This window comes from Numenius arquata, chromosome 2 (assembly GCF_964106895.1).
Source record: "Numenius arquata chromosome 2, bNumArq3.hap1.1, whole genome shotgun sequence".
In the NCBI taxonomy this organism is placed as follows: Eukaryota; Metazoa; Chordata; class Aves; order Charadriiformes; family Scolopacidae; genus Numenius; species Numenius arquata.
Window position 1 is genome coordinate 124,023,573 of NC_133577.1, and position 19,156 is coordinate 124,042,728.

General features: G+C 43.7%; 1 protein-coding gene across 1 annotated transcript in view; it reads right to left on the bottom strand.

Moving 5' to 3' along the window:
* The window catches only part of ELAPOR2 (endosome-lysosome associated apoptosis and autophagy regulator family member 2), a 105,016-nt gene that overhangs the window by 10,638 nt on the left and 75,222 nt on the right, over positions 1-19,156 (bottom strand). Inside the window, exons 6-16 of the mRNA XM_074168054.1 lie at positions 17,121-17,226; positions 16,312-16,464; positions 15,141-15,229; positions 11,417-11,597; positions 10,528-10,656; positions 9,457-9,547; positions 8,229-8,331; positions 6,235-6,372; positions 5,688-5,951; positions 4,595-4,768; positions 2,932-3,121 (exon numbers count right to left, since the gene is read on the bottom strand). Coding sequence (XP_074024155.1) covers positions 2,932-3,121; positions 4,595-4,768; positions 5,688-5,951; positions 6,235-6,372; positions 8,229-8,331; positions 9,457-9,547; positions 10,528-10,656; positions 11,417-11,597; positions 15,141-15,229; positions 16,312-16,464; positions 17,121-17,226 — 1,618 coding nt within the window. The remainder of the gene's footprint in view (positions 1-2,931; positions 3,122-4,594; positions 4,769-5,687; positions 5,952-6,234; positions 6,373-8,228; positions 8,332-9,456; positions 9,548-10,527; positions 10,657-11,416; positions 11,598-15,140; positions 15,230-16,311; positions 16,465-17,120; positions 17,227-19,156) is intronic.

Here is a 19,156-nt window from a genome sequence, read left to right on the forward strand (position 1 = left end):
TGCCTGGCGTAGGACAAGTCAGAGCCTGGGACTGTGAAAGCACATGGATCGATGTGCTCAGTAACATTGCTCAGGAGGGCTTGCAGGTGAGGGATAGCTACAGAGCATCACATCAACAGACAGAGCAAAGTGAGCTGTGCTGCAGCAACCATCAGAAGCACGTGCAGAAAGATGTCAGGTTACTGTGGAGGGGCCTCCATTCTGAGAACATACGCTGACGTCAGCAAGGATGATCATTTCCTCTCATCAAAGACATGGCATTGAACACAGGGTAAATAAAATTTGTATATGCAACATAATGGACAGAGATTAGTTATTCACTAGACTGGCAGCTGATAGCTCCTAGGGACCTTATTATATTCAACAGAGGCAGTGAGAGAATACTCCCATCAAATATGCAATACTGTAGAGATGGCATCTCAAAGTACAGCTTCTCAAAAATAAGAACACTAGAAGCAAAATCAAGTGTGAAAAAACATACATCATTCTTCAGAGGGTATTAATTATATGGTGAAAAAGGCACATTGACTCTTTCAAGAATGACAATATCTTTGACTAAGAGTCCACCTTGGATCAGAACAGTGGTAAAAGAGCAATTAAAATAAAAACATTGGAAAAAGCTTAATGGAGAAGGAATAGAGACTCAAATAAAATCAAAACTTATGAGTTACAGAAAAATGATAATGTATGCTAAAGACTTCAGGGGAAAGCCTGTGTTTGGCAGCACTAGAAAAATTATACATTTAGAGTTTTTTTAGAAATACTAGAAATAAAAGTACATCTCATGGATAGGAAAGGCAAATTTCACGCATTTTAAAATGTAACAATTGGGATAAAGAAAAGGCACCAGAAGAGACTGATGTCTTTTCCCTGAATCAGAAAAAAATCAGGACTATCTTCTCACTTTCCAAGACAATGACCAAACATCTCATTCTTCCAGTAGCAGGAGAGGATATTGGCATCTACTTGGCATGCATGCTTATAAACTAGCAAAACCGTACCTAAGAGTGACCTTTAATAGAGCTTTTAGTAATAGCAAAATGTCAAAAGACTGATGGAGAGGGGATATGGTGAGCCAAATTACAACGTGGCTAATATGATGAGGCAAAATAACAACAATGGGAAGTGGAAGATGGGTTTCAGTAAATGGACAGATACACAATGAGTGACAGCCAACATGAATTTATGGAGAACAGCTCTTGTTGAACAAATCTGATTTCATTCTTTGAGTGTTGATGAATTTGGTTGCTACAGAAAATTATGTAAATTTATCAAGTATTTCACTAATTACCACATGAGATTCTAATTAAAAAGTTAGCAGTGCAATATCAATTAAGTGCTCACTCTGGATTAAAAATTATTTAACTAACTAATTATAAAATTATCTGGCCATGGGAAATTGTGATCAAATGTGGTATGTCTGCAGGCTTCTCTAGGCATTGATATTGGAGTCCCAAAATGAAAGATTATCATCAGGGATCTGCAAGTAACTGTATAATCACTGTTGGTAAAGTGTGTAGATGAGACAAAGATTAAGAGGAACAGGAATAAAATACAGAGCAACTTGGTTCGCTTGGTAAACTGGTCCCAATCACACTAAACATATTTTAGTGCTGACAAGTGCAGCAAGGGATGAAGGGCAGTCCTAAGCAAGAGAGATTTTCCCTTGGAAAGTGTAACTGAAAAAAGATCTAGAGTGGATATCAGATCCAAGAACTCATCATGAAATCCCATGAGTCTGGAGAAAGAAGGACTCAGGGGTTCCATCCTTGCGTGTAAATACAAACATGGAAGTGAATTTCATTGCCATTATAGTGAATTAAATACTGGATACTATTCCATTCTGATGTCCATGCCGTAAGAAAATATAATAAGTTACAGACACTGCAGAAAGAGCCTCAAAAATTATTCAGATGCTTGAGAGAAATAAATGATAGCCAGAGACTTAGAAGAACTTGGTCTACCTAGTTTATCAAGGAGAGCAGACTGGGGAGGATGTGATGATTCCAGTACACAAAATATTTCTCCAAGGAGGAAAATGCAAGTATGAAATGGAGAAAGAATAACAAGAAGCAAGAGCTGAAAACTGAAGCCAGGCAAATTCAAACAGGAAACAAGTCTGATTAAAAACAAAATATAGAAATGGTGTTTGGCCAGTGGAAAAAAATACCAGTGACTGTGGCAAAGCTTTTATTTCTGGCAGCCTTAAAAATCCAGGTTGAATGCTCTTCCAAAGACGTGCTTTTGTCAAACATGAGTTTCTGGGCTCAGTGCCAGGGAGAAAGTACAAACACACTCAGTGCCTGTAATGGAGAGGTGAGCAGACTAAATGACTTCATTGTCTAATCTGGCCACAGACTCTGGGAACTTGCGAGCTGGAGCAATGGAAGACTTAACAATGTGCACGGCCCCATGCTGCCCTAAACCTCCTCCTTCCCCGCCTAATTATGTCCCAGCACCAGCTTCTTCTTCTGAAATTGTCCGAGGGGGGACTTGGCATGGGCAGAAACACTTGGACTAATGTGACTACTACAGTCTTGCCCTGCATGAGGTGGGCAGGAAACATGAAAGAAAACCAGTGCTTTTTAATTACATTCTCCAGATTTTTGTGCTGAAATTCTATGCACCATGGGAGCCTACAAGACCAAACACAGAGAAGAGTGAGTCATACGGGCATGGAAAACAAAGAATGGGGCCAGCCCTTACTCTTCTCCTCCAGCCACCAGCTGAACTGAAGCAGCAGCAAAAAGCAATGGCATCCATCCAGAGATGCTTCATGGCTCAGGAGCAAAGTGGGACTGAATCTTGGGCTGTCCCTTCTCTCTTCCCCAGCACAATGCAGCACCGCTGAACTGAGAAGGATTTACTCTGCAGCCCTAAACACATGAGAGTACATCCATGGTAACAATAACCAGAAGACAAACCAAGTACCTAAGAACCTGTCGGCAAGACTGTTGGACTGCAGAGCCAGAGCTGTTCGGAAACCCTTGCTGTCCGATGGGATGATGGTGGACTGACAGACAAAAGCTCCCACAAAATTGGAAAAATCTTCTGATTCTGCAACCATGTCCTTCAAAGTAACATCTGTGATGTTGTCCATGCAAATAGCCATCTTCTTCCCCTGTGGACAATCAGAAAAAAATGTGGCAGCTGTTGGTTGCTGATAAGACATGAAAAAGTTTGGGAAAGGAGAGATTGCAAACTTCCTGGCTGCAAACTGGATGAGTTTCATTACTGCACCTTAGAAAAAACTTGATGTTTCTATCATGAGAGGGACATATTGCAACAAACTGTGCCATTGTGAAAACTCCAATTAAAGTCTTGTACAGACCCAGAAACACGATGTCACCTCTGGTATGTGTCTTATCAGAAACCTGTATTATGAAGTACTCTTTGCTTATCTTGACAGCACAGTGTTTACTTGCACAGCATAATAAAATGGCTTGCAAAGGAAAAACATATTTCCCTTGTCTTTAAATATACTGCAGAATACCTCTTTATTTGAGATTTAATTCAGAGAAAATATTTTCAAAGCACAAATACATTAAATTCCTAAACAGATATATAGCCTTCAAGGCTGCATTAATGTCACACATCAAGACCAGTGCTAGAATCTCAGAGCAACAGCAATGAAAGACAAAATCACCAGACACAGTTGCCCTGACAAAATGCCAAGCACTCAGGACATAATCATATGGTTGGTAGAACTGTATATCATAGTAGGAGTTTGGGAAAACGAACACCACATCCGCAGGGGAGTGAGTATATCCATACCTTTGTGGATCTAGTTGTCAGCAGCTCTAATCCAGGTGGTACCTAAACACACATTTAAGCCTAAAAGTATGCAAAACACTGTAAAGAAATGTGACTACTCATTTGCGCCAACTCATGCAAACCCTTTGGTACATGGGAAAGAGACTTCAGAAATTTACAGAGCAAAGCATAATATAAACTACATGGATTGGCTTTCATGGGACAATACACATCACTGGTACTGCCCCGAAACTTCAATGTATGTATGTGACAACGTGCTCTGGTACAGTCCGAGCCCCAGATAGAAAAATCTTGACCCTGGGGCAGAGACTGTTTGCACTCATGGACTAAACACATTTTTACACCACTTTAAAAGGCTGCAATAAAAGTCAGCAACGGGCACCTCAGCCACTGGCAGAGAGCAGGGTGACCAGGGGCTCTGCTGACAGCAACATCTCCAGCCAAGTCATGAGGGAAACATATGGAAAGAAGTTGGCAAGTAAAAGACTCCAACTCTTCACTTGAGTTCCTTGGTGGCAACACAAAAAAGGTCAGGGTGACTTGAGGGCACAAGAACTAAGAAAAGGTAGGGGTGTGACAGGTTTTTTCTTCTGAGCATTATTTATGCCTAAAACACTGTCATCTCTGCTCTGGAAAATCACTTGCTGCTCAAAAGTCCTCTTGCACTGACAAGCAAGATCCAGAGGGAAGTGTTTGGACGGTACCAGTGACAGCTCAGCTGTAGCGGAGTCCTCATCCTGTCTCGGTGTGATCCCACAGAGCATTAACTCAGGCAGCAAATTGCTTAATCCTCCCAACCCTCAACACCAGCTGAGCTCACCTCATTCCCACACAGGCTGATGTTAAAGAAGTGGAAGAATTTGGTCCCTCGGGATGTGAAGCTGGGTCCGCTCATCAATGAGCCCACCTGGCTGAGGTTGCTAAAATCGTAATTCAGGCTCTGATTATCCTTGATGTACGACACCAGGCAGTCACTGTAGCAGGCAGAGTGGTCCTTCAGAGAAGGAGAGGCATCCATTAAAAAGCAGCTATGGACAAGCAACAAACCATTCACCTGGGAGTTAAAGCAAGCAGGTGCAGACAACTTTCCTTGTTAAGGATGGAGGGGAACTTTGTCCTATTCCTGTAATTCACCTTTCCCTTGGGAGATTTCCCATTCCTGTTTCAGTCCCTTGCAATCACATATCAGGACTTTAATGTTCCCTAAGCCTGGCCTTTCTGCTGTCAGCTGCATTAGCCAAGAAAATGCAGAGTTAGAGTTCTTGCTTTGTTTTGTTGTGGGTGCTTTTAGGAACCCAATGTCCCAGCTTCAAGCCCTGTGGATAGACCAGAACATGGCCTCAGTTACACTTGCATCTTGCAAAGGAAACACAAGAAACAGCTCAAGAAACAGGGACAGGATATGAACCCAGATGAAAACAGGCAGAAGACAAACAAATTGGAGCAGTTCTTCAAGTCCCCATGCTGTTCCTTACCAAAGGATGCTGCACATGATACATGTTTATCTAGCCTTAAGGGCAATTTCATATAAGAGGAACTTGTTACAGGTTTCTAAAGGCACAGAAACATCCAGCTGAGGAAGCCCGAGTTTAAAACAGCAGCAGTCTGGGAAGTTTTAGTTGGAAGTAATGTATATGCTTGCCCTGTTCTTACATTGTCTCCAGCACAGCTTCTTGAAATTAACCTTTCTTTTGAGCCAGTGTGGTCAACTTCGTCTTCTTATTGCACATACACAAACAGAAATTGGACTAGGGACATATTTGGAAGAATGGGATCCTTGGTTATAATTATACTCACAAGTTTATGCTCACAAGGCACATACCTGGTAGGAAAGCACTAAAACTGGCCCTTTGAGTGCTTATATCACAATAAAACCTGTCTGCCCACCACTCAGAGACACTTGGTTTCTGTACCTTGGTGCTCTTGCTGCCAGGCCCACAGGGAATACAGGCCTCCATGCCGTAGACCTGGTGGATGGACAGGAAGGTGTTGGCCGGACACTCCTTGCACTGGCTGGTCTCCTTCTCAATGTAGTGTCCCGCTGGGCAGGGCACGCAGGATGAGACTGACTGCTCTGAGCCCAGCGCACAGGCCCGGCAAGATGAGGCAACTCCGTCCACTGCATTGGTCACCGTGATGGAGTAGATCTTTGCCATGTCATTGATGAACTGTCTGCTCTGGAACGAGAGCCATGGAAACCAGCCTGGTTTCATCACACCATTGCACTGGGACAGTAACCACAGGTCTGTGCACCAGTGCAACGAGTCAAGGATTGACTTAGGCATGTATCTGCCTTTCAACATATGGTTTATCCACAGCTGCCTCCCAAGGGCCCCCATATGGTGATAGCCACTCACCCCATACAAGAAGCCTGTGAGCTTCAATGGAGGGCGAGAGCTCTCATGGTGAGTGTCCAAGGAAAACTGTGCTGTAAAGCCCTGTACATAAAGAAGTACTTACATCTTGGCCCTCGTTTATTCTCTGAAAGGCCCAGGTGAACGTGAAGGAAGCATTTTTGGAGATGACGTGAGTGTAGGATTGTTTCTCTTTACTTCTTTCCCACGATTCCACCACATTGGTATTTTTTCGATTAACATCCTATAAAATGGACATAATTATTTTTTAAAAACAAAAAGTGTGTCACACTACACTAAACACTAGTGGTTTATAACATAGAGATTAATATATAGAGGACTTTAAAATTGCATTTAACATTTAATAAAGGAGAGCAAACATATTTATTCTATTTCCCACCACTGGAAATTTTTCAGTTGAGAATGGGTGTCTTCCAAAAGATGCTCTACTTCACACAACAGTTAAGTTCAAAGTCCTATAGCACGTTATAAACCTTATGAGGACAGATTCAGCACAGTGGCTTTTTCAGATCTGAAATCTTCTTTATGTATAAAACATGTGGGCACCAGAGTATGGAAAGGGGAAGGCCAAAATTCAAAGAAAAATTGTAGTTTCCGACATCTTCGGACACCCACTTCGTCGGTGTCTCGAGTGAAACAGAACTGAGGCAAATAAGACAGTGTCAAAGTTTACACGAGAAAAACCTGTTCAATCTATGTTCATGTTCCTTATTGTCCATCAGCTGTAAATGTTCTAGTGAAAGATGCTTTTCCTTTAAATTACCGCTAGAGGTAGATTCTTTTAAATTACCACCTAATTTTCACTTAATTCCCTTTAGATTAAGAGCAGCTTCCTGTAAAGTACCACTAAATAATAGCAATAATATAAAAAAAGGACCCACTTCCCTTTGCAATGGCAGGGCCAAGGGAGCCATTGCAGATTCAGTTACATTCCTCAGCTGATGGACTTTCAGTAAGACAAGGAAAGTAAAAAACATGGCACTTTTTGTTTTCACAAACGAATGTCTGTCTGCTGTCCTACTGATTCCCAAGGTCACTGACGGGATCAAGACTAAATTTCCAGATTTTCCATTTCCCATCTCTCTGTCCCACATCTTGATTTGTGACTCTATTGAACTTCCAGAGGTCAAGCTGACTGCACGAGAGACACTGAGAACTTTATCACAGAATCACAGAATCACCTAGGTTGGAAGGGACCTTTTAAGATCATCTAGTCCAACCAATGAAAAAAAAAAAAAACAAAAAAAAAACCCACAACACACACACACACCCCACCACACCACCCAACACTAATCCATATTCCCAAGCACCATGTCAACTCCTCTCTTGAATACCTCCAGGGATGGTGCCTCAACCACCTCCTTGGGCAGCCCATTCCAATGCCTGATAACCCTTTCAGTAAAGAAATATTTCCTAATATCTAACCTGAACTTCCCCTGGCGTAACTTGAGGCCATTACCCCTTGTCCTATCATCTGTAACTTGGGAGAAGAGACCGACCCCCGCCTCTCTACAGCCTCCTTTCAGGTACTTGTAGAGAGTGATAAGGTCTCCCCTCAGTCTCCTCTTCCCCAGACTAAACAACCCCAGCTCCCTCAGCCTCTCTTCGTAAGACTTGTGCTCCAGACCCCTCACCAGCTTCGTTGCCCTTCTCTGGACCTGCTCCAGCACCTCAATGTCTTTCCTGTGGTAGGGGGCCCAAAGCTGGACGCAGTACTCGAGGTGGGGTATCACCAGTGCCGAGTACAGGGGGACGATCACCTCTCGGGTCCTACTCACAACTGACAACACTCATAACATCAGTCAGTTTAATGGGCAAATTTGGCTCTTTGGTGTCCAATGCTTTCTTTTAAAATAAACAGATAAAGGGGAATGGTTCACAACTCACGTGGAGGAGGAATTTTGCTAGGTAATTCATTAAATCCTTCCTGCAAGGGCACCTCAGATATTAAACTAATGTCATACTTAATCTTACTCATAATAAACCAAGTGCAACTAATCACGCCTATGTAGAGGTATTAAAGTGACATGTGGAATACCAGGCTCAGTCCTCAGTCATGGAAAGAGAGGTCTCACTTACTGCCATAAAGTACAGCACACAATCTGCTGAACAGATGGTCTCAAAAATAAAAGTAATCCGTCCTAGTTCTGACCCAGTTGCTCCTGTCACCGATGTCGGAGGTCTGTTTAACAGAGAAGGAACGAAACGTTTACAAGATGCTCTCCAGACAGGCAGCAGTCAATCCTTCAAATTGCTTTTCCTATAGCGGGGAAACCATCAAAGTCCTGTCATATAAAACCTGCCCTTGCAGAACTGCGGAGGCCGGGTTTGCACAGCGGCTCCTCACTGGCTATTGGGCACAGCAGGATTAGTTTTTAAGTGTCTGATTTCTTTACGGTACAGTTCCCTCCTTATGATCAACACCCAAACTTGACCATATTGGTAGGGAATCTTACTGTTTAAACACATTACATGCTTTAAGTGATTTACCCTGATTTAATTGCATCTGCCCTCCACTGGTGGGAGATGCTTTCAGGAGTTCTGTGCAAACCAGAAGTATTCAGGAGGCTCCCCTGCAAAGTATTAAACAGTAAACAGTGAACTGGGACACTGAACCAAGATTTTCCACAGATATGTTTCTTGCTTCTCCTTTATTTTAATTGTTGTTTGCCCATACTGTAAAATAAAAAGCAGGGTTTGCTTATTGGGTATAAGAAGTTGCAACCCCCTTCAGCTGAGATATAGCAAAGGGAGGGTGAGGTTTGTTTTGCCTAAATATTTGGCAGCTGATCTGAGTTAGGAGTCTAAGCTCACTCTTTTAACAAAGTTCCATCCTGTCTGAGGGTCCAGGAGAGGTGGGATGTCCTGTTCTCCTGTGGTGCCTGCATCTCTCCACTGGCTCCAGGGGAAGCAGAGACTGTGCATCCTGGCCAAAGCCACAGGGCAAAGTAATGTGGGTTTCTGTAAAACACCTTCAGGGCAGGCACCAGTATCTACCCCACGGCAGGTTTATCTGTTTACTTTGGGACAATTTAGAACCAGAAGGATAGGAATATCTTTTCTCAGTTTCCAGACAGCCAGCTTCTCAAACTGAAGCAAACACTGCTGAAACCCACGGTCTTACAGAATCGTCTGCTGCAACGGGCTGACTGGGGACACAGGAATAAAATCCAAGTTTCCCCTTGTCTCTCATTCATGACATCATTGCACTTCAGAAAGGAAATCCCTGTTCATTCCAGGGATAATGTGAAATAGGTGTAAGAGGCAGAGATAAATGAGAAATAGAAAAAAAATTCCTGTTCCTTACTTAAATCCTGGGATGTGCAGGTTCAAGATAAGATAGTCATTGTCAGAGCCTCCTGCCCCACTCTGGATGTGATCACCAGCCACCTCCCAACCTTCACAGGAAAAAAAAAAAAAAAAATTTCAAGAAATGGATGGTTTCTGAGTCATATGGCAAAAAAATTTCCAGGTAACCATACTTTCTTAAGCAATTCAGTACTTTAGTACATTTTAAAGATATCTGGTATAAACTATAGAGCAGTATAATAATGCTTCTGAAGGAAAAATTTTAGTTATCGTGTTAACTCCTTATTTTATAGCCAAATGTCACCTTGAAATCACCAAAGCAATTGAAATTCCCTGACCTGTGCTGTGCAGTTCAAGGGGGATGATCCATCTGATTTCTTCCAGCCTTCAAACAGATGAATCAATGAATCTATGTGTTAAACAGTAAGCATATACTTCTGTGCCCCTCTGCTCAACACGTATAATTCAAAGCTTGAGTTATATCTTTCTGACAGGGCAAAGCAGGCTGAGGAAAATCTCTCAGAGAAGTCTGGAGGTGGGGGAAGTTCTGAACGGGACCATTTTCACCAGTGAGCTGTGACTGCTCTCTGCTGCAATCTCAGCACATGTGCAGGGAGAAAGCTCTGAGTGCCAAATGAACAAATATCACAGACTTTGACTAAGTTTTCCAAAAGAATTATGTGTGACCTGAAAGGGCAAAGTTATCACAAAACATGAAAGGAGATAAACTAGAGACAAGTCAAATAGTTGGGTTTTTTTTTTTTTTCAACGCGGATATTCAGATGCATCAAAGTCTATGGTGGAACAGGTCCTTGGCTGGTCCAGGCTGCAGCTCCTGCCCTCTTCTGGTATACAGGAGGGATTTTTATTTCTTTTTTTTTTTTCTAATATTTAGTGATACTGTCTCCTACAGGAATTTTCAAGCCTGATGCAGTTAAAGAAAAGGAGGGAAACTCTGTTTTGTGACTCACACAGTAAAGAGCATACTCATTGTGATGGCTGCTCCGTTGTAACAGTGATCAGCGCAGAAGAAAGACAAGCACGGAGCAACACAGGGAGTTTGGCTCACCGTTCATCCCATCGCACTTTGAGTTGCCAACATTAAAGCAAGACGTCTTCATGTTGCTTGGCAGGATGTTCCACCACTTGTACTCAAACCCAAGAGCTGGTTCAGTCCCAGCAGGGCAGGCTTTGCACTCTACAGGGCCAGAAGGCAGGAAAAGAAATCACATGGGCAAAGCGCATCTCAAATGGTGTTTTAAAGACATAGACACTACTTTTTTATGCTCCGGGGCAAGTAATGAGCAAATAAAATAATTTATTTCTTTATAATTAAACTTCCAAAGACTTATCAGGAGCAGAAGAGTGGAAACAAGACCAGCATTTTATAAACTGCAGATCATAACTTCACGGTAAGTAATCTGCAACAGATTCCCCAATCCCCCTTCCTTCCTGAAGCCATCACTTCAGCTGAAGTTTTGATCATACCGGTAAAAATGAGTTCCCACAAAATGCTGTAAGCGACCACTGGGACAACACATTTCAGAATCAACAAGCCAGACTTTAGGCTAGACAATATTGGCAGGGTACTCATCTGTCAGTGCTTAAAATCAGATTTTTACAGGGAAGAACTTGGCATGGACAGGAGAACGGGTGAGGAGGAATTACTGACTGTAAAAGTTCTGATTCCCTTCTCAGAATTCCTTGAAATAATCCTCAGGGTGTTTATATCAGTCAAGAAATGCATCCAGAGCACAGCAGGTCAACTTAGAACAGCAACCCCTGATAGGAAAGGACTTCAAAGAGAAAACAGATATCCAACTCCCTCTCTCCAATATTATTCGTTCAGTATTTTATGCAAAATGAACTCTGGCTTATGATGATGTGTCATTAAACTAAGTCACATGCAAGCAGATGACTGCTTCTGGGGACATCAGCAATTTTTTGTGGACTCCTACCCTGTGTCCCATCCGAAAATGTGCCTGGTGGGCAAGGAGTACAGGAAGATGAGGCATTGTTGTAAAAGCCAGGATTGCAGGGTGGACAATCCTTCCTCTCTCCAGAAGGAGGCAGGGTCAATGCATTGGGGAGATCTTCTCTGCAGATCTTAGGTTCAATCCATTTGTACATGATCTGAGTCTGGAAGGAGAAGACACTGAGCTCATTACGAAGCTTTAGGACTAGATGCACAAATCAAGGTCCCCTTTGTAAATTAAACTAGGGTATTCTCAGTGTTTTAGGTCAAAAACACACTTTGCACATGCAGGAAAATAAAAGAAAGAGCAGAGAAGGGAAAAAGAAGTGGCTGGGTTCACAGGCAATTCCAAGATTTCAGGCCTTAAGAGCAAAGCAAAAGTGTGAAGCTTAAAACAATTACTACTGCTGTTCATTCCTATTTGTCTAGTGGATTTTCCCAGGAAAATGTTTCTGAGGAACATCAGATAAATAATTCTAACAACTGCATAAGCAATTGCTGCATTTTAACCGTAGTAACCCAAAATATAACTTCTGCATTACAAAATCCCTTTATCAGGAAGGCATCTGTTAGCAGAAAACATCACAAGTTCTGCATTATCTCCATACTGGCCTGTTCTTTGGAAAGTCCTCACTTTCTCTCCAGCCATTTTCACCTACTGAGCAAATGCCAAAACCACACAGGAACTCTTCCAGTCCCTCACCAGTCCCTCCACATTACATAGGAGCAGTCTTTGAATACTAACAGGAGTCCTTGGTGTTACCATTTACAATGGCATCACCTCTCTATGACGAGACACAAGTTTTCTGACTTCAGGAAGAGGCTTGGGTGAGATGCACCACCCGTGGTGGTGGTTTTCAAATTTCATCTGTCTTTGGGTCTATCCCTGAAAGGATCTAATATCTCAAGACAAAAAATTAGTTGAGTTTCAGAGCTTAGGAACCCAACTGGCAAGACTTTAACCTGGCCACAGCTCCCCCTCTGGGTACTTCCACCCTTTGGTCGCAGACGTGCAATCAGGGACTCTTGAGGCCAGAGATGTGGGGAAAGAGGTTGACAGGGGAGATTTCACCTTATGAATTTTGTTCAGGGCCCTGAGTGCATGCCCTTGCCACCCTGGGCATTGAGCTGCTTGCGCTCAAGGTTAGTCCTCATAACACAGAGCTGTTCAAGAAGTATTGACCAGCTTTGAACTAGTTTGAAAAAGAAGCTGGAAGAAGCCTCAGTGCAGGCTCAGGCCTCAGCTCCTGGGAGATGCAATTAACCTAAGGTTCTGACCCTTTGTCCCTGCCTGAGCTGTGTTGCAGCCATGCCTGTGCCAGGTCATGTACCCTGACTGACCCATGGATTTGACGTCCCAGCTTGACATTGGTTGTGCCTCATCACTATGGACCCATCTGGCACCTTGGCTGAATAGTGGTAAGACAAGAGGAAATGGCCTCAAGCTGAGCCAGGGGAGGTTTGGGGTGGATATTAGGAAAAATTTCCTCACTGAAAGGGTTGTCAAGCATTGGAACAGGCTGCCCAGGGACGTGGTGGAATCACCATCCCTGGAGGTATTTAAAAGACCGGTAGATGTGGTGCTGAGGGACATGGTTTAGTGGTGGTTTTGGCACTGTCAGGTTAATGGTTGGACTCGATGATCTGAAAGGTCCCTTCCAACCTAGACGATGCTATGATTCTATGAATCTGGCCACTGACATTGGGTCTGCTTTGCTGCTTTGCTCAGGCACTGTAGGATTGCTCCTGATGTCAGAGTGGCATCTGTCCCTCACGGATCAGCCTGCCCTTGCTGCTTCTGAACACTGAGAGGATTTTCCAGAGTATCGCTCCAGAAATGCTTCAGCAGCATCAGGGTGCACAGCATTTAAAATTACAAGGCTCAGGAGTACCTGTGTGGTTGCCCAGAGCCCACACTGGGCACACTGAAGGAAACCTACTGCGTCTGAGCAGAGAGAAAAGGGTGAGAGAGTGCCCGTAGCCAGGCAGGTGAGGGTTCCCAAGACTGGGGCTGAAGCAATCAGCCTGGGATTTTTAAAGCAGTAGATAGATGAAAAGGCAATAGAGTCAAGTGCCTAAATATCCTGAGGCCCCTTCTACACATGGAGCAGGGAGGGAGACAATAATCTGATGTCCAGTGTAAAACCTGGCTGATTTTAGTAAGCCATGGATCAATAGGCCTTCAGGCTGGTGCTTTACCACCAACATTCACCTGAAGATGGGCTGCCCGGTCAGGGGAGGGATGGCTGGGGAGTACAGCAAACCTTGACTGATTTCCAGAGGTACAGAGCACTAAGTGATGAAAGCAGCCCTGAAAACCCAGCCATCATCTGCATATCTATGATACATGTTGTTGTTGCAACTGGAAGATGAAGGGCGTCTGCAGAAAGACCCACTTTGTGTTCTGATGATGTCCGTCAGCGAAAGGCCATTGAGGAGGCAGGAAGAGAGAGGCTCAACAGTAGGAGCCTATTCAATGACAGGGAGCCTTGAATTGCCCAGAGCAGTGACAGGGCAATCCACAGGAGGCTGCAATTAAAGCAGTACCTGGGGGCATAGCAGTGAACTGAAATTAGCTGCTGCTAATTCCTCGACTCATTACAGGCAGTTAACAGAGCAAGAATCAGTGGGTCAAGATCAGGTTGTAGAGCCTGCCACCTCTGGGGCTAAATTCACCGAAGCTTCATTATTAAAGCACACAGCTGCATTTTGGAACTGGCTGACCAGGGGGGCTCCAAAATACTCCATCCTGCCAGCAAGTATTAGGCAGCAATCTACAGGTGCTGCTATGGATTTTGACTACTTGCCATCCCATCCTGATCTAAGAAAGGTGGGAAAGGGAAGAAAAGAAACAAAATAGGCCCGACCACGTGTCCACACCTCTGTGGGCTCCATGTTCCAGTAAATTGGAGTTTCTTCTCCAAATCCCACCAAAATCCTCACTTGACTGCTGGGACAAAGGCTAGGAGATCTCCAAAGCCAGGCTGCTCCACCAGAAGGTCTCTCTATGAGAGATCCAGCGGATCTAAGATCTACTATCTACAACCTACTGAGAGTCCAGGTGTTTCCAAGGCTTCCCATGAAGCGAGCATGTTATTAGCAGCTGAGCTCTACTGCTGCACATGAATACTCCCAGGCTATGTGTGTACTGTTATTTCAACAGATTGCTGGCTCTTCTTTGATATTAAAACTAAGGGACATGATACACATTATACCTACGCAGCCACTCTTCCACCTGAAATAGGCATGGTCATGTCCAATGCTCCTGTGCCATGGTAGCACCTGGACCATTGCTGGGACAGAGCAAGTTGCCTCAAGCCAAAATTATGCCAGGGAAGATTGCTAACAACTAAACCATAAGGTTTATTCTGGGACAGTAGTACACCCTGTGCCCCAAAACTGTTTTTCTTATGAACATTGAAGTAGCACCAGTGACTCACTCAGACTAATCACAAGTGAAAGGAGCGTAGCGTTTTACAACAGCAGATCCCTTAAGCAGGTCCACAACAGGCAGATTCTTACAGGTGGATAAATGCTGGAGACAAGGCAGATAAAGGTCAAGCCCAAAGCCTCAGAGAGATTCAGTGCTGGGAGCAAATTGGGAAAGTAATCGGGAAAGAGATTCCTAGAAACCCTACCTTGTTTTCAAATCAAGAGATCACAGTAAGATCAATGAGCTTAAAGATAATACCATGCCTTTAACTTACTTTTCCTTCCTTATCGCACGGGGTATGGATCTGGAAAAAGTCTTTGTTTGTGCACGGAGGACGCTCTGTACACGCACTGGATCCCTCATCTAAAAAGAAAGAGTGAGGAACAGGATGTTCAACTATCAAATGGACCCTGGAAACAACCACAAGAAGCTTAAAATCTGGAGATTAAAGTGAGTCAGCGAAAAAATACAGAACAAGAATGAAAAATCAAACTCTTAATGAAGTCTACATGAACTTTCCCCTGAACTGAAGCAGGGGAATAGGGAAAATGCCAGCCATGCTTGTATTGTCACACTGAAATTCATTGATTTAGTATAACCAGGGAGTCACCCAAACCCTCTCCTCACCCCTTCAACTTCAAGCAGTAATTTGTGTAGTTTGCCAAGCATGGAAATATGTTCTCACTTGATAAGGAACAAAAACACTCTAACCCATTAGAAACTTCCTTACAACACTGTCCCAATTTTTTCTCTCCCCAGATATTTTTGCAAATTTTCCATTCCCATCATGAGCACAGGCACAGGTCCCCAAGCATTTGCCACAATCTGTAATGGCAGATTTTATGGTTGATAATTGATTCTTCAAAAAATTTCCTATAAAACAGTTAAAAGTCAGAAAACTGAAGACATTTTGACATGACGAATGGATTTTGCCCATGTTATTTGATGATCACCAGCTAACCACAGCTGGGAATGCAGAGGGCTTTGGGGACTAGGGTTTTCAACTGTATCACCACATCTTCCAACCACCAGGGAGGCAGGGACGGGCCAGGAGAGGATTTGGAAAGGAGATTCGTCAAAGAATGGCAAGTCTGAAGGCAGTGATGAAGCCAATTTGGGCCGTCGCCAACCGCTAACACAAACTACCACGAGAGGGCACAGCACGACTTGTCATTCTTCAGAAGAACTTCCCTTCGAGGTCTCAAAAGATCTTCATCCCTTCATGTTAGCATAGGTGATCCTAGCAAGGATCGTGTGGCCTGTTATATCTGTAAGTGCCCTCTGCAGCTTTTGGGAAGCCCCATCTTCATTCCCCCTTTGCATATCAACTGGAGACTGAACTTAACTGTTGGATAAAACCATTCTCACTTCTGCACACAGAAACAGATTATGACCTTACATACTCAGATGTTTCTGGGTTTGCTTATCCCATTTGATTTATGTACCTGCATAATACATCTCTTCTTTACACTTGGTGCACTCTTTAGCTCCTTTCTCAGAATAAGTATTTCTTGGACACACCTGGCACCCAGATGACCCTGGTTTGTCACTGAAGGTACCAGGTTTGCATGCGAAGCACTCAGATGTATATGCAACTCCTGTAAGACAAGTTACAAGTAGAGCACTGAAATACAGAGAGGTATGTTCTATAACTACTACCTAACTGCTTATGGGGGAAAGCAAGCCAGCTGCATAACACAGCTTAAAAATCACAGATTTTCACCACTCACTTCAGACACTTTGGCTTTGCTGACTCATAATTTAGGTCTTTAATCTTTGTTTCTCAAAGCAAGTCTGACCCATGTAAGAACCTTATATGACACTCCCAGTTTGATTACGCTTAGACCAGGACCAAAAGAACAATCCCAGATTGATTAAATTATTTAAATACTAATTTAACTGTCACTGTTATGATGTGTGTATCTCCATTTATCACTGTTGACAGGCTTACCAATAAGCATGGTCTTTCTATATTACATTAAAGAAAACCTGTTTATTCCTTTTTCTCTCTCTTTATTTGCTAAGCCAGTCTTCTCCAGTAGATGGCATCATTTACCAGCTAAATTATTTTTTCAGCCTTTCCCTGACAGTGTGAAGTTTTTTCTGGTCTGTTTCTCCACTTCAGAAGAAGAGACAGGAGACAAGGAAGCTAAAAAAAGCCACTTTGGTGCTGTAGGCACACCAGTAGAAATGGCACTTGGCAAACACTCTGTCAAAAGAGCGAGATTAGACCTAAAAGGCAAATATCACTTACCTTCAATTGTGATGTTTTTCACCAGGACTGGTTTAACTGCTTTGGACCCCATGAGAATTCCTGTTGTTCTCCAGTATAATATATTGCTACCTGATTTCAGAGTTACCTGCAACAACACACGTGACAGTTAGCAGACATCCCCTCACCAAGAAATTGTTGTATTTCTTACTTCCATTACTCAGATTTCTTGCATCCTAGCAGAAATCCTGGCTTTTCCTAAGCTGCTTAGTGAGACAGGAATAACGGGGAGACAGCTAGGCAGATGCTGTAAAGACATCTCTGAGGAGTGCCAAAGTGTGCTTTATAAAAAAGCTTCTCCACACCCTGTTTTATGGAAAAACACCGAGAGCTGTTTCTGACCTTGTAAGTGGAACTGGGGAAAAGCTGTTCCTGCCTTTATCCAGCTACCCCTGGCACTCAGGAGTTTTTATCTCTAGCTCTATGTTCAGACATAGTCAATCAGTTTGTTTTTAAAGCCTTGAGATCCACTTTTATAAAGAAACGTGACATGACCCAGAGTTCAAAAAGCCAGGCTCACAGGCACGTTTTGTTTATAGGCTTTAAAAATCAAGCTCTGCCTGCATCTAACACTGCAGCATCATGATCGGTAAACCAGGCATAAACCATGAACATCCCCAGCAGTAGTCCCATCCCTCCTGCTCATTCCTGACCCTGAACAGCAGATGAGATGCAGAAAACAACCCAGTTTCCAGCTGCTTTGACCTACTTGACTTCATGGCGTGGTTGAGCAAGCGGCTGCACAACCCCTGTGCTGGCACAGGAAGGGTGGTGGGTTGGTGGCACCATGGCATGGGAGGAGGAAGGCAGGACCACTTCTTTCAACTCATCAGTTGAAAGCTGTGAGCTTTCAACTCATCTGTGTAGACCACTCTACTTACTAAAAGTAAGAGAGCCGGAGAGGGACTCTTTGTCAGGAAGTGTAGTGACAGGACAAGGGGTAATGGTTTTAAATTGGAAGAGGGGAGATTTAGATTAGATATTAGGAGGAAATTATTTACTGTGAGGGTGGTGAAGCACTGGAACAGGTTGCCCAGGGAAGTTGTGGATGCCCCATCCCTGGAAGTGTTTAAGGCCAGGCTGGATGGGGCTTTGAGCAACCTGCTCTAGTGGGAGGTGTCCCTGCCCATGGCAGGGGGGTTGGAACTCGATGATCTTTAAGGTCCCTTCCAACTCTAACCATTCTACGATTCTATGATTCTATGAAAAGCAGCAGGTTTACTGAGCCTGCAAAGTTGTCCCATATATACTAGCCCAGTACCAGAAGCCTACAGCCAACCCAGTGATAATGGCCTGAAGGTGCTATATTTTCACACAAAAAAATAGGGATAATCTCTACTAGCATAAGTGTCCAGGATAATGAGATTTACAGCAGTGCCTGGATGGACCACAGTTTTTGTTCACCCAGGATAGAGTCCAAAAACTCAGCAAAGTGGAGATACAGAATATTGTATCTCCCATTCCCCAAACACCTACTGTCCAGGGGGCCAAAGGACAGCTGTGTTACTGTAGGTAACAGCAGAACTGGGAATTAACAGTAGAATTATTGAATTAAACATCATGTTGTATGGTGTAAAGATACCTAACATCACCTCTGGTGCAGCAGGACGAGCACGCTGAAAGCAGAGACTGCACCAACTGGAAAATTAGGCTCAGAGAAGCCACCACAACAGGATTTGCAATGCAGACAAAAGCCTTGAGGAGAGCCAGAACAGTCATCTCACCTAGCTGGCATGTCTACACTTCAGCCAGGCATCCAAGCAACCTTCGTAGTCAGTGGAAACACTTGCACATCCTGGATAATGAGTTCAGATGCCACCATCTCCCCTGCAGACACTGTCTAAGTCTCTCAGCTCAGCTGAGTCGATGCCCTGGCATTGGATCTACCTCCCAGCTCAAGCCATTCACCCCTCCTCACTCAGCTCTCCTGCTGCTTGACATGACTAGCATGGGGCTTGCACCAGAGCTAGGAGGCACTGCCAACCAGAGCTGGCTCAGGAATATGGTTTCTCCTCCAG